General features: G+C 38.3%; 1 protein-coding gene across 1 annotated transcript; it reads left to right on the forward strand.

The window, feature by feature from the left end:
- The first annotated feature begins 60 nt into the window (after window positions 1-60).
- Window positions 61-16,606, forward strand: LOC136281622 (uncharacterized). The gene is made up of 4 exons (XM_066168278.1): window positions 61-235; window positions 2,412-2,471; window positions 14,679-14,720; window positions 14,834-16,606. The coding sequence occupies exons 1-4, from the start codon at window positions 61-63 to the stop codon at window positions 14,917-14,919; spliced, it is 363 nt and encodes a 120-aa protein (XP_066024375.1). The 3' UTR covers window positions 14,920-16,606.
- Window positions 16,607-17,979: the final 1,373 nt, after the last annotated feature.

The following is a 17,979-nucleotide window of genomic DNA, read 5'->3' on the forward strand; positions in this document are numbered from 1 at the left end:
GAGAACCAATCAGATTGCCCTCTGAAAAAAATACGGAGACCGTGTGTGCGATGAATATGTATGAGGTATTTATCAGGGCAGTTGTCATTGTGTCCTTTGCAGGAAGATTCTATGCATATTTCATGCGCAGATAATCCAACATTGCAAAGGCTTGAAATTCGAAAAATGAACTTAGAACGAGCCCTTCTTCCTGGGCCATTATGTGCGTCTCTTGCCAACGATCCTACATTCAAAGGTATGTGCGTGTTGTCCTTCTATTACGAATTCCTCGCCAGATTGTAAACATTAACCAGACAAGCGAATTCACCTGTTTTCCTCGCATCTTGCTATTGAGGTCTACCTTTATGAGCCACTCTGGAAGCCGGTTCAGTTTTCTCCAGACGATGTTGCCATTGAAGTTCTGACTTTGGGTTCCCAACTGGAGCCACTACTTTGTATGAAGGAGTAGGCTGTAAGGAATATTTCTATCGCTTTCATGAATTGTTTAGTTTATTTCGCTCTTCATTTGTTTGTGTTAGTTGATCAAGTCACCAAAAATACACAGGTAGTTTTAGCCACTCGTAAACAATAAATGCACTGGGCCTACGGCCTCGTGCTTTCATCTCTGAGTTTTTCGTGTTTCGAACCCTGATGAAACCCTCGCACTCGTTTTTGAAATAGTACTAAAGATGCTTGTGTCTACGAGTCTGTAATTGCACAATTCGACAAAATTTGCTGCTTATTTGGCGTTAATTGAGATCTCTTTGGCAAGTTTGTCGTGGTTTTGTCGAGGTTCAATCTCTTCTTTGCTCAAAGAGCTTCCGGGATAGAAAGTGCTGCGTGATAAGACAAAACAACTTTGAAGGGACCAGAGCCACGCTGTCACGCAGTTTTGGGCAATTTTAAAATTGACAGACTGACTTGCAAATTAGCAGTAAGAAGTTCAGTGAAGGAAAACCGCAAGCAGAAGCGATAGTAGAGAACACAGAAAAAAGATGAAGGGCCGCTCAAACATTGTGCATGTTTTCTGTTTGTTTTTGGAGTTTTAGAAGAATGACGCTTAATATCATGAAGCAAATTCTTTTGAGGCATTTAGGAAAGATTGGTATAAGTTAACTCGCACGGATGCAATGTGTTATGATTGTTTGTTTGCTTTCAGAGGGTCGATCAGCCGTTAAATGAAAACCAGTCTTGAAGACATAAACCTCTTTCGCGCTTCGCAAGTTTGTCGTGGTTTTGTCGAGGTTCAATCTCCTGTTGGCTCAAAGAACTTCCGGGAAAAAAGTGCTGCGTGACATGACAAAACAACTTTGAAGGGGACCAGAGTCACGCTATGTCACGCAGTTTTAAAAAAATTTAAAACTGACAAACTGACTTGCAAATTTGTTGCAAGTGGCTTAGTGAATGAAAATTGCAAGGAGAAGCACTGGTAGAGAAAATAGGAAAGAGATGAAGGGGCGCTCAAACATCTTAGCAAGTTTGTTTTTGGAGTTTCTAAGAAGAACGATTTATAACAAACGCGTTGGCAAAATATTAGCTTTAGGTTACCTCGCACGGATGCAATGTGGTATGATTGTTTGTTTGCTTTCAGATGGTTGATCAGCGGTGTACTCCTTGTACGCAGGGTCGGTCAGCCGTTAAATGAAAACCAGTCTCGAAGACATAAACCTCTTTCGCAAGTTTGCCATGGTTTTGTCGAGGTTCAATCTCTTGTTGCCAAGATTGAAAGCGCCTTGTGGAGCCAGCTATCCCCAAAAATTTCGGCACAATTTGATGGGCAATTTTTCTTTGACTGCAAACAGTGATTCAAGAATTTTTTGTGGTATTGCCTCGTCACGTTCTGTGATTGGTTCAGGAAACTCGTGCCATCCTCTCAACCAATCAGATAACAAACCTAGAACCAAGCGCGCCTGGCCACACGTATTTTCCCGCGCTTCAGGCAGTTTGCCTGCGTTGACCCTGAAGTCTGACTGGCTACTTGTGACATTTCCCTTTATTCTGATTGCTCTGTTTTCACTTTGATATCACTCAATTGTATTACGATTTTTCCAAGTGTTATCAATTGAGTGTCCAAAAACCGAAACATTTGTTCTGCATTTGACTGGTTGAAATGGCGGCGCGAGTTTTCTGGTCCAATCAAAGAGCAAAGTAAAACAAAACCGATGCAACTCAGGATCACTTTCGATTATCAATTGAAAAGTGCTCTATTCTACGTGCTAGAATTCTCAGCAGTTCATGTCATTCTGAAGAAGTCTGAGGAAAAAGGATACATTTCGAACTGAAAATTACTAAATCGTGAAAATTTTTCCTCTCTGCGACAAATTGGTCATCTCGCGATTATTTTCGAACGTCTGCAGAAATATCGCAAAATTTCTGACGTGTGTTGTATTGAACTTTTTCTGAAGGTTAACAGAGGTTTGTATTATTTTCAGGGTGGACGAAATTTCTTCAGCGCGGGTTCAAGGAGCACAAGCAGACAGGACGGCTCAGAGGTACTTAACTTTAAATTCGCGCGAAAAGCGCGTTAAAAAAACGCGCATATGCGTGCAATTTTTTCAAACGCACGGAAAAAACGCGCGAGAAAGAAGCTTATTGGTATGTCAAAAGCGGTCTTTTGTTTCATACTTTGTTTAAGTTTGAATTGAGTTGTTCTATTTTCTTGAATCTTAAATCTGAATCTAAATGTACGACTAAGCGAAACCATTTTTCTCTTATCTGAAATTTTGAGCGATTCATTATCATCAAAATTGAACCTAACTCCGCTCACCGTCAACACGGCGCCGTAGTTGACTCCAACAAAAGTGGAGAAGAGCGTCTGTTAAAATTCTCATGACGATCATCATCACATAACGCTTGAAAGATCTTAGCGTACGGAATGTTGTCAGTTGTTAATTAGGGTGTCTCTTGAGTGTTGTTGCTGTTTCGCGTCGTCTAAACTAGTGTTTCGTTCATGCATTATTGTATCATTCGTAATTATTGGCGTTAGTTACACTTGCAGTGAGTCGTTTCGCATGCATTTATTTTCAGTTTTTCCTGCGTATAGGAACTTAGTTTTCTCTGTTCAGGAGGCCTTTCTTTTTTTTTCTGTAGTCGCGCTAATCGCAGTTCGCTTTCGAGCAGAATCTACGTTATTCATTTCGTCTTCGGAGAGTGTTTTCTCGTTGAGTGCAAGTACAGTTTTTGAGCAATCGTAACAATTTTCAACCCTCCGCGTTCTCTCACTTCAATAAATCGCTTTTAATCAGTTAATGTGGTGTTGGAAAGTTACGGTTACCGCAGTCATATATCATTGAAAATTGTTACGCGTCACCGAAAAGGCATGGACGCTCCGTTCAGATACGCTACTGAGCCAGATTCTCGGCGAGTGTCAACTCGCGTAAGAGAACCGAATGTTACGCTAGATTTAGAAGGAGTCTACCTGGTGAGATTTCGTGGGAAGAAGAACGAAATGTCTGGTTTGGCATCTAATGTTACCGCTAGGATTAAGTTTGTATCTTAGTAGAGCGGCTTTCACCGAAATCAGTTAGCTTACAAACCAGAGGGCGCTTGTGCAAGACTTCTCTCTGATCGCTTGTAGTCAAATCACAGTAGTGTTGATTGGTGACCAAGATGTTAGCAGGCTTTAAATCACGATGGGCGAAATCTTTGTTGTGTACTATTTAAGACTCAATGCTACGTCCTTACAAATGGTGGAGATGACTTGAGGGGTGACGAAACCGTCGCAATCGGAGCCCTCAAGAACACCAAGAATTCTACAAGGAAGCTAACTTTTGACTAGATACTGAATGGTATGGAGAGCTATAAATCGGGCAGTCATCACGCACGCCTTTCTGGACAATGGAAGTAGTGCCACCTTCTGTGCGGAATCGTTAGTGAGAAAACTCGGGGTTGAAGGAACAAAAGTAAAGATTTCCCTGTCCACCTTAGAGAAGAAGAACAGTCGGGTTGAAAGTTATCTCATCCGCGACTTAGTGGTGTCCGATCTCGATGAGAATGATTTTGTCAGTCTTCCCGCGCTTTATACGAGACCCGAGATTCCGGTTTGTGAGGAAGACATTCCAACCCAGGAGAACGTGGATCAGTGGCCCCATCTAGGTGGTGTTTTCATACCTCATGTTGATACCGAGATCGGGCTTCTGATTGTCAGTGACGTTCCAGAGACGCTCGATCCGGTCGAGATAAGGCACAGTGAAAACGGTAGCCCCTATGTATCAATAACGCGCATTTGTTGAGCAGTGAACGGTCTTTTGGGACGTTGTCGCCATGGATCTCAAGCTATAAGCTCCTTTGTCAAAGTTGACCCCAAGCTTCAGCACATGGTAGAGAACTTTTACAATCGCGATTTTGCCGATTCCTTTGCTGATGATACGATAGAGATGTCGCAAGATGAACCCCGCTTTATGCAGAACACTGAGAAGATACAGCTGAAGGACGGGCATCCTAAAATCCCTTTGCCTTTCAAGAATGACGTAGTCTTGCCTCCCAAAAACAATTCACAAGCCTTGGCGCGGATTGGTTGGTTGAGGAAAAGGTTGGAAAATGATCCCAAGTTGTGTGACGACAACAAAGTCTTCATGAGGGAATTGTTTGCCAAGGATTTGCACGTAAAGTTCCCGCGGTTCAGATGAGTCCTGAGGAAGGTGACGCGTGGTATATACCTCACCATGGGGTGTACCATCCACACAAGCCTGGAAAAGTTAGAGTAGTCTTCGATTGTTCAGCAAAGTTAATGGGATTGTCACTCAACAGCATGTTATACAAGAGACTTGACTTGACAAATTCACTTGTTGGAGTGCTGACAAGGTTTCGCGAGGACAGAGTTGCAGTTATGGTGGACATAGAAACGATGTTTTATTAGGTTTGAGTTCCAGACCACGACAGTTCGTTTTTACGCTTCCTTTGGTGGGACGACGGAAACATGGCCCATGAAGTGCAAGAATATCAGATGCTTGTTCATCTGTTTGGCGTCAAATCGTCTCCGGCATGCGCAAATTTTGCCCTTTAACGAACTGCAGAAGACAACAAGAACTACTTCCCCACCGAAGTGTTAAGCACCGTGAAGAGAAACTTTTATGTCGACGATTGCCTCAAGTCCTTGCCCTCAGTATCCGTTGCCATTGTCTATGTCAATAATCTGCACGCTTTGCTCGCAAGAGGCGGTTTTAGGCTCACAAAATGGGTCGGCAATAGTCAGAAAAAATCGGTTCTCAGTAGGGGCTTAAAGTTTGTTCCCATTTCCAAGGAATCCGACGAATTTTCAGTTAAGCAAGGCCTTGGAAAAATCCTTTCGCCGCGTTCAGTTGAAAGCCTCTTTTCATGACAAAGAGGATGATTCTAACACCTTGAACAAAGATACTTTGGAAACATTTCAGATTCGAAAGTCTAAATGGACTCCCCCGGAGGGCCAGTTCGCATCTCTAGATTTTTCCATGAAAAAATGCCGGCACTCTATCAACAAACTTAAATTTCTCGCCATCACCACTCCTAGAACTTCGTGTATTTAATTTTTACCTAAAATCCGCAAACCTAACAACCCAGGTCGACCCATCGTGTCTGTCTGAAGTTGTTTTGCAGTTGTCCCACCGAACTTATTTCCAGCTATTTAGACAAAATCATGGCACCTATCATGATCGTCAAAACTTTACCATCTTACATTAACGACAGGCAACATGCACTTGAAATTTTTCGTTACTTTAATTCCTTGGCCAAAACAAATTTATTTTCACTACAGATATTACATCTCTTTATACTGTCCTTCCCAATGACGAAGGTCTCCGGGCCCTCAAACATTTTTTCGATCAACACACGGTTAGGGAACCTTGCTCTTAAACGCTACTTCGTCTAACCGAACTAGTACTTACACTCAATTGCTTTTCATTTGGGGGACACTACTACAAACAAACTAGTGGCGTATCCATGGGTACTAAAATGGGACCCAGCTACGCCAATCTTTTCGTAGGTTTTATCGAACATCCATCTTTTAGTCAATGCCACGATCCCAAATCTGAACTCTACGGCCGTTACATTGACGACTGCATTGGCGCTACCTCCTCTACCAGAGAGGAGCTCACTTAATTTATAACCGCCGTCAATTCCTTTCACCCGGCTCTTAAACATACCTGGGAAATTTCCGAGGTTTTTAGGTTTTATCGCACATCCATCTTTTAGTCAATGCCACGATCCCAAACCTGAACTCTACGGCCGTTACATTGACGACTGTATTGGCGCTACCTCCTCTACCAGAGAGGAGCTCACTCAATTTATAACCGCCGTCAATTCCTTTCACCCGGCTCTTAAACATATCTGGGAAATTTCCGACACTTCTTTGGCTTTTTTAGACATCAAAATTTCAATTGAAGGCAGCGGTTTATGCACTAGTGTTTACTACAAACCTACAGATTCACACAGTTACTTGTGGTATTCATCTTCGCAGCCAGAACACGTCAAGAATTTCATACCTTTTTCACAGTTTCTCAGACTTCGTCGTTTATGTTGTGACGACTCTGATTTTTCGGAAAAACCAGAGGCAAAGTGGCTACCCTGTTTCTGTCATTCAAGCGGGCCACCACCGTGCCCAACAAATTGATCGAAAGTAGCACTAAAAACAGCTGAGAAGGAAAACACTGACCGCATTCCATTCACTCTCACATTTCACCTTCACAACCACGCAGTCTAATCTATGATTCTTCATAAACTTTAAATTACTCCAAAACGATTCAGAGACTGATATTATCTTTTTCACAGCCCCCACTAATTTCATTCAAACGTGACAAAAATATAGGCAACTTTTTGGTCAGAATTTCATTTCAACTTGTCCTTTCGTTCATAACGTAGAGAAAATATCGGGATTCGAGAGATCCATTAAGATCACTGATCACTTTACGTGTACCTTCGCTAACGTTATTTGCTGCATAACTTGCACTTACTGCAATAAGTTATACATTGGTGAAACGGAAGACGACTAGGTGACCGATTCCGAGAACACCTCAACACCAGAAAGAAATGACAAAGACGCATCCAAACCAGTAGATAGACACTTTAATCTCCCTAATCATTCTAAACAACATATGACAGTTTGCGGCCTTTCCTTACATCTAGGCACTTCAGAAAGCCACAAGACACTAGAAAAAAAAATTTATCTTCCAAATTGACACTCTTAATCCCACGGTATCAAGCTCGCTAGTAGTCGTGTAGTGGATACTCAATATAATTACGCAGTAGTAAGACCCAGAGAAATACACTTTATGCATTGTACATGACTATTTTTGCGATGATTGTGCCATTATATGCTTGTTGATTGCTAATACAATCAATTTTTTCTTAGCTACATACTTCGTGTTATTCCTTTATTACTCTTTGCTGGCCAGTTCTTACGTTAGTAAGTAAGTAAAAACTTTATTTAAGTGTCAATGTGTTTAGCCCAGATGGACTAATTGACACCAATAAAATAGCAACACTAATTAACATATGATACTTATATTATATGGTATTATACTATACTTAGATATATGGCACCAATTAACATATTGTACTTATTCTATTGGTTACAAAGATTACAGCAATTGCTGTTGCTGGTTAGCATGTCTGCAAGATCAAATTTTCTTATTTTTTTTAACAAAAACGGGTACACTTTTATTTAGTCATTTTTAATGCAATAGGCCTTAATAAACATAAAAGCACGCAAATTTACTACAGAATCAGATGTACATTTACTACAGATGTTGTACATCAACGAAGGCCTCTATTTATTATGTTCAGCTTTGATCCTGGCTGGTGTATTAGGAAGTGCTGGAGACTTAAAAAAGAAAAAAGCAGTATTTTAGGTTTCATTCACAACAATAATCGTGATTGGAAAAAAATAAAAGAAATAAAAATTTGTACTTACAATTCCTAGGTTATCGCCTAGGATTAACATTATCTGGATGTTGCACTCCTTGCCGGGCACGACATAGTGGGCACCTTGCATTGATTCGTAATGCATTTTCCAAACACGGACGGTGAATGGGTTGATGACAGTACCTTGTTATGGTACAGTTATGCAAGTTTACCGAAATCGGCAAACGACAAATTCCACACAACAAGCCGATGGCATCACGTTCAGGCTTTGTTCCTTGTAACCGTCTAGAGCGTCTTGGGGTCTCTGCCATGTTAATTTCTCTGAGAAGGGAAAAACATTGTTAGAACAGTTTAAATTCAATGATTTTATCGTTGGAGTTGATAAATTTATAAAAAAGTTATCAGAAGCAAGGAAAAAATCATCGACCAATTATTATAATAAAAAAAATTCCCTCCTATCTTGTACGTTGTACGTGTATTCCGACCTGCGTCCCAACTGAAAATGTAAAGCACAAAGATCATACCCTCCTATATACAATTCTAGCACGTGTATCGAGAAACGAGGCGAGAAGAGTGACGAGACGGCACACATTATACGGTTGCTTTATTGAGGAAGTAAGTCGTTGTGGTGGCATTACATATTTGAAGTTGGAATTCTACTGGAGACTATTCATGATAATTTCGCGCCTTCGAACGAAAAAACTTTGAAAAAGTAAATTGAGTTCGAGAATTTGACATTCATTTTGAGTATTGTGGGCCTTATGAGTCTGTCCGCGAGAGGACCGGGTAGGCGTGACACCTGCCATTGTAACGAGCCGCAAGATCATAAACGACAAGACACAAGACTTTAGTTCGGCCTTCGCTGGGTTCTTTCTACACACGTGTCCCTTGCGTAAGGTCACCTGATGTAACACAATCCTATTGTTACAGCCATCTCACCGATTTCTTTCAAACTTTCACAGTTTATGAGGGTCAATAAGTTATTCAAGAATCCACAGTAGTTCGGGCTCCCGGCTAATCCTGGCCCTAACCCACTAAAATGATCTGCATAGGGCGTCTCACTTGAGATGTGCAGCTTAAAGTCGGTGGACAGATAGCGTTTACCAGCTCGCAGACTTGAGACAATTTCTCGTCCCGCCCCATACAGTTGTATGAGGCGGAACGAGATAACCGTTCTCACGACATTAAGAATTTCCATTTTCTCGTACTTTTATAGCTTTAGCGTTTTCGTTCCATATGCTACGTCTTGAGGATATGATATGAAGTCCAGAAAATGATCAACCTTAACGGGATCTAGCCTCGATCTGGTTATGGTTGGTGGTTCTATGAGCTGTCCTGGTTTAGTCCTATATGCATGTTTTCTCGCCTCATCAATCCTGAACTTAGTCAGTCCTGGAACCAGCTGTAGAAGTTCTGTTTTACTGCCGTCGTCGCCGGCGAAGAGGGAGAGAATTTGTTGCTAGGTGTACCAAGAGTTAGCTTCATTTTAGCGGGTCACTCGTCTGTTCACTAAGATGTCCTCCTCGGAAGTAACAGAGACAGCTCGTCCGTTATGGTACTTTTCGAAAGTTTTCTGAAGCAGCCACAATGAATTCTCCGGGGCAATAGCCTTCAACACGGTATCAACAGCCTGCTTGACTTTTTTTTCGGCAGCACTCTTAACACAGATTGACTGTTTATAACAAGTTTCATTGGAAATGAGTGGTAAAATAAACGATAACAAAGGCCATTTTACACCATAATTGATCACTTATGTATAAAAACTTGCTTTACTTGAAAGATTATTCTTAGTTTTTTAGTGGATCTGCTATAAGTGACCGTTCATTACAGGTGGATGACAATACAAATACTGATTTGGGGACTGAGATGGAGGAGGAGGTGACCGCTAAATAGAAATGGAATTTACGACAATAGTTGGAACTTCAGTTCAGCTTATGAGCGGTTATGTTACATAAAGTTATGAATTACGAGTCGATACTGGTATTTAATTGTCAAAGAGACGCTTCAGCTCTATTTTAAATCGAGGAAATCGGAATTTTTTGTGAAATCAAGACAACTGTTATTGTCTTGGATGCTTTGAGTATGATTTGCATTTTTCCTCTTTCTCCTTCCGATTCCTGGAAGAAACTCTCAACAAAATACGGTTCCTTCCGGAAAATTGTCCTTCGGACGCTACTTTTAAAGAAACCATTAAAAAAATAGATACGCCAGGTAGGCTAATAAAGTTATGAGGCTTTTTCGAGTAGAGGTGACAGCATTTACAAGAAAGATCTCGATTATAATATTTACGAATTTTAGAATACGCTTTGTGCGTAAATATCTAACGAACATTTGGGCCTATATTTTCTGAAAATCCAAGAAAATCAACATACCCTAAGTAAGCGTTATGATAGAGGCAACGTACGTAAGAACATACCTCGAGTGTTTCGTATCTGAATAAGTTCACTGTTTTGGAGTGTTTCGCCAAACTGGACCGAAAAAAAACAGCCCATTCGTTACGCATGCGCGTTCGGCCATTTACATATTTCAGCGCGCACTGGTAGGGCTTTCTCTAGACGATCGAAACCTGTTTTGCAATATTTTTTCGGAGAGGGATGAAATAGTATGACAAGTTTACCACCATTTTTAACTCTGCGGATACTCGTGGAATTTGCTGACTCTTAGTATGGCTCGAAGTTATTTTAATAATCAAAGTGCGCACAAAACGCGAAAAAAGGCCGAAAACTTGAAGTTTGAGATTTGATTTAATGACGATCAAGATGTGCATGTGAGATTACAAATCTTCAAGGTTAGTCTTAAGATGTTAATGTCTTACTTCTATGAATCCCGAAGTTGTATGTGGAGACGATCGTGAGATATTCGTTACGATAATAGAAGGTCTTATTTTACTTCAACTTTGAAATAAAATTGTATAAAGTTGGAGGTGGCCACCAAGCTTCAAATCAATTCAAATAACATCGTCTTTTCTTTCTCTTTATAGTCACTTAAGATACAAGGCTTTAAAAAATGTTCCAACTTCAGGTTGAGTTGCTCTTACTACAACCTTGGGCGAAATCGGTTTTGGGAGGTTGAGGTGGATTTTCCAAGTCATGGCTCACAACTGTCTTTGGCCTTTTTGCTCTCCAAGTCTATTGTACATGGTATGGAGGCATGTATCTTAACAACGGTTATAGTCTTGCCTCAGTCATCTCCGGTTTTATTTAATTTTCTTGCTGTGTTTTGGTGAGAATTGCCTTTTTGGGCTTGAAGTGCCAACGAGAGGATAAACTTCGGCAAAACTTATTTATCACATGGCCCCACATCACTCACCACTTTCAGTTCATTGTTTATTTATTTAGCTTTCGGTCTAACTAGTTCATTTACCTCAAATAAATGCGTGGCCGGGCTTTGTCTCATGAGATTTAAACTGGTGCCGTTTTCTTCATGTTCATGTGCTATTCGAAACGAATGGCATCAGATTCATTCTGTCTTGTTTATTTCAGTATAATACTTCTGCTATGCGAAGTGAATTTTTGTCGAAGTGTACTATAAAACTCGCAGATTAAAATTATCTAACTTTCTCTGGTTCTTAAAATATGAGACGAGTGATACAACAAATGGATAATTACTCAAGGGGCTGGAACTCCTTGTTTCTTTAGAATGCTAATTACAGTATTTTTGTCTTGTAGAAAACGAATTTCAGGTCAATGTCTTTGTTTGACTTGCATTTAACTTTGTCAGAGATGTCTTGATCCTTCAATTTTTTTTCTTATTTGAGACTGATGATAGGAATTAACTTCTATGTACTCGGCTGTTTAAGAAGATTTGAAGTGACCCCACTACATCTAGTTGGTACTAATTTGCCAGAAAGGATAGGTGCAACATTTACTGTGGCAAGCTGGTATTCAAGAGATTGTTATTAGTACCAGAAGCTTACTACTGGTATATATTATCAATCTTTTGTTATCTCCAGGCAACTTGTGTCTATACCTTTTTTGCAACTTTAAAATTACCAATAAAGTCTTTGAAAGTTTTGTCCAAATTTCATGGGAAAAGAATATGAGGAGTTATCAGATGAAATATTTTCATGTTCCCTAGGAGTGTTTGAGCTTCCGGTGAGAGCTATAAAATTTCTTAAGTGTCTGAGATATGATTTGTCTGCCATAAAATCTGCACAGCCAAACCCCTGGCTTGAAAACTATAAATTTCCTCAAATAGGCATCCAAGCTAATGCCCATTACTGCAGAATAAGCAATGTCAAAGTCCCCTTTTGAGATAAGGTTCATTTCTCTAAAATCTGATAGATGTAAATCATCTGTTTTCCTAAAGAGATCTACGAACCTCCCCACATTAGTTTAATCTGACCTCATTTAGTCTTGTTCCCAGGAAAAAAAAGATTTGGAAATATTTTGTTTGTTATCTTCACTGTTAAATATCAGCCCTACTGGTTCTTTGTTGTTTAGCATGTAATAAGAGTCTTATCAGACCATAGAATAGTCACATAACTCTTGTAATTTAAGGGGTTAGAGAATAAGGTTGCAAAGAGTGTATACAATTTTTCGTAGGGCAGTTGAAATGATAAAATGAATATGATTTTGATTGGGAAATAATTGATTTATTTAACTATTCATATTACAACTGGAAGCCCAAACTAGTACTTGTTTTAATTCACAGTTTCTCTACATCATTGATCATATCTGATGATATTTCTAAGACTAATGATTGAAAAGACTTTTCATTACTCCATTAAAATCCATAATTATTCCTCCATTTCCAACAAGCTCTTTGGTGTAACAACCATATCTCTAGTACTAGCATTGTCTTACTTTTCTTTACTCGACATTGACCCTTTTTGTTTTGGTAATCAGCCCCGCTGGTTGGGATTTGCATCAAAACATTGAAACAAAACATAAACTTATGTAAACTTTGATTTCTTGCTAAAATTGGAAGTAAATTGCACTAGCAGTACAGTTGAAACTCTGAAAAACACTCATAGGAGAGTGAGTACTTCAAATGATCAACAATAACCTGAGATAACAACAACATGATAAAAGTATACTGTCCAATTCGTTTGTGCTCTTTGACAGGCCAATTGTATCCTTCACAAATATCATCTACATCTATTGCCCAAACAATCACAAGAAAACACTCAAAGTCGAAGATACAAGGTTGTCATTTTATACCACAAGTAAAATTTTTATATCACAAGTAAAATTTTATACCAGACCTTCATAGTATAAAACAATTTTGTAAGCAGCTGACTCAGACAAGAACAAGAAATAAACTTTAGAGCTGTTATCAATGAAGTGTGACTTACCCTTTTCACTTGAATACAGGGAAGGACTTATATTTTGCACCAAAAATAAAAAGAAGTAATATTTTTAGGAGATCCAGTGATTGTGACATTTAAGAAATTAAGTTATGAAAAGAAACTTGGTTTGTACTTCTCACTACTAACAAGTCTTGTTTCAAAAATATTTTCAGACCAGAGTTTCAAAAAAAGTAAAATGAAGAAGTCATTTAAAAGGTGTTATTTCTCAAAGGGAACAGTGACCACCTCTGTCTTGTCTGCATGCCAAATGTTTGCGGAGTGTGTATATGATCCATAAGTATTGGAACCCTTAACAAAAATATTTTGTAAGAATAAAAACAGAAAAACAAATAACAGCAATCAGTCACTAAAACAGAGCAAAAAACTGAAAAAAAAACAGCAACAAAAATCATGAAAAAAGAGAGATTAATTAGGTGCTGAATTTGTTTGTCTAAGGCATGAAATTTCTACTGAAAATAATATGAACAAAAAGTCTCTTGACAGTGTTTGAGGCAACTGAGCTTGCATGTTCCAAGGTTTTCTAACAAAGGGAACCAGTAACGTTGATTAGGGAAGTAACTGATATTCATATCTAACAAAGTTCTTTAAGTGTAGATAGCAATGTAATTATTATAACACATGTGGAAGTTGTGTACCAAGGAACAGCTGATGAATGTTTGATGATTTTGGCACATCTGTGGACATAAGACATTTTGCATCGCAATTAAAAACTTTTATGATCATGAAATCCTAGAGTCTTTTGAGGTTAGAAAGCAAATCATTGATATGAGTACATTGGATTAATTGGCAATTTGCATTTAACATAATTGACTGCTGTTTTATGAGAAAATCCATATTAATGTAAAGATTTACTAAAACTTAGTTTGAATAATAGATCTCATGATTTTTAAGTTATATACATATCCATGTATGTGTATCTTTTGGTAAATTTTGTATAGCATACCTTTTATTGAGGTGAAGTTTTAAGCCTCTAAAATTACTCCTTGTCTTAAAACCTTCACACAAGGTATTGAGAATTTCTTGGAATTTATTTGAACTTCAGGTCATTTAAATTGCCTCAAATTCAATTCTTAGAAATTCTCAAGAATTCCACCCTTCTTAAATTGTTGGTAGTTTGTATAGCTGACAACTCCTAGGAATTCCAAGTCCTCACAAAACTGGAGTCTTTCTTTCCCATAAATTCTCAGTAATTCCAAGCTTTTCAAGAGCTTATTTGTATAGTTGGGAATTTTTGGGAATTTCTAGAAATTCCCAGAAAACTGGGAATTCAGTTTGCAATGGTGAAATGAACTTATACATGTAGGTGCTAGCTTGTTTGCAGAAACATCTGAGAGTCTAAATCAAAGACATCTGTTGTAGCCTCAGGGTGAGAATTACTTGTGTGAAAAGGCATTTATTAAAATTATTATCCAAAAGGAAGTTTTGTGTCTCAAAAGACAAGTTTCATTTGCCAAAGGAAATTACTTGTTTCCTGATCTCAACAATAGCAGCATGTTTTAATTAAAAGAGATTCAAATCTAATGGAGGATGAATACTTTTTATTTATTATCAGATATTCTCTCCTCACAATGGATCAGGAGCCTTCATATTCAAAGTAAGTCACTTTTATACTACTGCTTTACCATAACTCATAGCTTTAAATTTATAATATAATTAAAACAAGCATCCTTATTAATTGATCTAAATTATTGAATCTTCAATTTTCAGGAAAAAACGAGGCTCGAAGTGTATCAAGTAAAAATCAAGAAGATCCTTCTTTGACAGGTAAGAAATTTAAAACTCACTGTAGATGACAAATGTGTCCTTTTTAATCAATTTGTTTCCTTTCTTTTGCTTTTTCTTTTTTTCTTTTCAAATTGATTGACTTTTGTTATAAAATATGCATTACAACTGAATATTAGAGATATACTTAAGTGATAAATGCTACCTTTTGATAATGTTTATATTTGCCCTCACAATTTCGGTTATTCAAGGCTATATATTCATAAGCTGAGCCCTGTAATTAAGAGAGCCAAAAATTCAACCACACTTACATCCTTATTTTACAAGAAAGTTGAAAGTAAACGATTCCCATGACAAGAATTCAAACGACAATAATGCTGGTATTTGCTGGGTATCACCCAATCCTTTGATGCATGACTCTTAAAAGCTTGCGTGACATTTGTGTGATTTTTTTTTCTACCGGTATTAGAGATAGGAGTGGTGATTTTATCATTCGTCCTGGAGGAGAAAATCTTCTACAGGTTGATCTTAAAAACATTATTAACCCTTCAACTCCCAGTAGTGATTAACATGAAACTTCTCCCAGTTATATCCATACATTATTCAGCAAACAGGTAATGAGAATATTCAAACTTATCAGGTAGAAGCTGCTATCTACTGTAGATCTTGCACCAAGTTCTCATAACTAATTTACAAGGAAATGTGTAGCATCTACAGGGGAGAATTTAACAATCAGATCTTGGGAGTCAAAGGGTTAAAATAAGGCATTTGTATATCATATCTGGTGAGGTTTTTTTTAAGCTGTGATTTTGCCGAATTAACTTTTGTTACATCTCATTCAGTTGCTCTGTTGTAGTCTTAGATACCCAGGGTTTGGGTTTGAAGGAGACTGGGCAGGCTCTGATTGTCTATTGTCATTTTGTTTCAATAAGAAGTTAAGTCATGATTATGAAAATGAAATTGGATGATAAGATAAAATTTACATCAATCAGAAGATGATGAAAAGTATTGAGTCAAAATTATTTTGGGTATTCTTAGTAGGGAAGACTTAGGTGACCTTGTTCTGCAAGTCTATTAAGTAAAACTTTTCTACCGAAATTTCTTTTCACTTAAACCTTTCACCCCTAAGATCTTGTTAGTAATTCTCCTTACAATCTGCCACACAATTCAAATAATTTGAGTTAGGAGAAGTTGGTATTTGATACATGGATTTTCCTGTAATTGATATGTTTTTTTTATTCTCATCACTTGTCTGCTTGATACTGTGTTGTCACTTTAAGGAGAAATTCTGTCTTGATCAGTCTTGGGAGCTTAAAGTGTTAAGCATTGGGTCAGTTTGCACAAAGAGTCACATAATGCTGTCATTATCATTTTTTTTAGATCTCTTTCAACAACTTTTTTTCAAATTTGATGAAAATCTCAAGATGGTTTTAAATCAGTTTATCTCAGTGTCCCATTAAGGGGTCAAGAATGAAATTGATAAGTGAATTTTTGGTTTTGAATATGCCACAATCTTCTTGAAAAAAAAAACATTTTTACGCTTCATAGTTGGGTTTTATACCCATTTTCTATACTTTGTTTGAAAAAGTATCTTTTTGAATGTATATAGAGATTTTTCCGGAAGAGGGAATGGTACATAGTCAAGTAGAGAGGTTTCCCCAGTCTGGAGATAGTTTATCCAAGCTATAAATTGTACAGGAAAATATATATTATTTATGAGATTTGAGTGCAGGAATTTTGTAATATATTTATTTGAGAGTGATAGGAATAAAGTTTCTTCAATTTTGATTAAATTATTGCACGTAGAAATATTCTTGTTGTAGTATGTTTAGTGGACTGCAACATCTCGACTGCATACTGCAAGTCGAAATTTTGGGAAACTCATATAAATCAGCTCAAAACTATCTTTGTTGTTGATTTAAAGGTTAAATTAAATTCATAAGATAACTTGACCTGATTCAGACATATATGGTTATCCAAAAGGAATGCACAAATAAATGGCGCAACACTAGCGGTAGATCAAATAAAGGAAGGACAATTATGCAAACTAAATCCTCTTTTTTTCAATGCGACCAAACTTTCCTCCTCCTTTTCGCTTCTTCGTTTTACTGCTAACTATTTCAGTATCCATTTTAACTGTCCAACTGCCCAAAACAGATAAGAGACGATTGATTAATTACTAACAGTCCTGTCACCTCCCTCACCCACTCCTCAAACCGTCTTCCTTTATAAACCCTGTTAATTTATTATTGTCCTTCTAAACTCAGCTGGGTAACTCTGTTTTAGGCTGCTCAACCCACTGGTTCACTGATTTGCCAGCTAGCCCAACATCTGTTCGTTTGTTCGATTTGTTTCGTTTTTCATTCAGACCTATTACGATGAAATCGCCTTTCAATGAAGTAGGACCCCCCACCTTCCTCTCCAGCTTTTCCCGTCGCCCCACCCCTCCCCCCTTTTCTCCCCCTCTCAACAAATATTGGTCAGCGGCGCATCGCAAGAATACCACCGCACGTGCGATGATTTGTGAATCCTATACGAACTATCAATCTGGACAGCTGTCATGGCGTCCTTTGCAGGAAGTTTCTTTTCAGATTTCATGCGCAGATAATCCAACATTTCAATGGCTTGAAATTCGAAAAATGAATTTAGACCGAGCCTTTCTTCTTGGGCCATTATGTGCGCCTCTTGCTTACGACCCTTCATTCAAAGGTTTGTGCGTGTTGTCCTTCTATTACGAAGCCCTCGTCAGGTTGTAAATCAGACCGTAGCAGATTCACCTGTTTTCCTTGCATCCTGCAGTTGAGGTCCGCCTTCATGAGCCACTCTGGAAGGTTCAGTTTTCTCCAGAAGATGTTGCTATTGAAGTTGTGGCTTTGTTTTCCCAACTGGAGCCACTACTTTGCATGAAGGAGTACGCTGTTAAGAATATTTCCATCGCTTTCATGAATTCGAATGAATTGTTTAGTTTATTTCGCTCTTCTTTTGTTTGTATAAGTTGATCAAGTCACCAAAAATACACAGAGGTAGTTTTTAGCCACTCAAAAACAATAAATGCACTGGGCCTGCGACCTCGTGCTTTCATCACTGAGTTTTTCGTGTTTGGAAACCCAGGTGAAACCCTTGTACTCGTT

The sequence above is a fragment of the Pocillopora verrucosa genome, chromosome 6 (assembly GCF_036669915.1).
Source record: "Pocillopora verrucosa isolate sample1 chromosome 6, ASM3666991v2, whole genome shotgun sequence".
NCBI classification, from domain to species: Eukaryota; Metazoa; Cnidaria; class Anthozoa; order Scleractinia; family Pocilloporidae; genus Pocillopora; species Pocillopora verrucosa.

Bases quoted from the DNA above. Each gene is read 5' to 3' on its own strand.
- LOC136281622 (XM_066168278.1), top strand. From the start codon at position 61: ATGAGGTATTTATCAGGGCAGTTGTCATTGTGTCCTTTGCAGGAAGAT. The intron at 2,472-14,678 runs GTACTTAACTTT...ATTTATTATCAG, and splicing joins GCAGACAGGACGGCTCAGAG to ATATTCTCTCCTCACAATGG. The intron at 14,721-14,833 runs GTAAGTCACTTT...TTCAATTTTCAG, and splicing joins CAGGAGCCTTCATATTCAAA to GAAAAAACGAGGCTCGAAGT.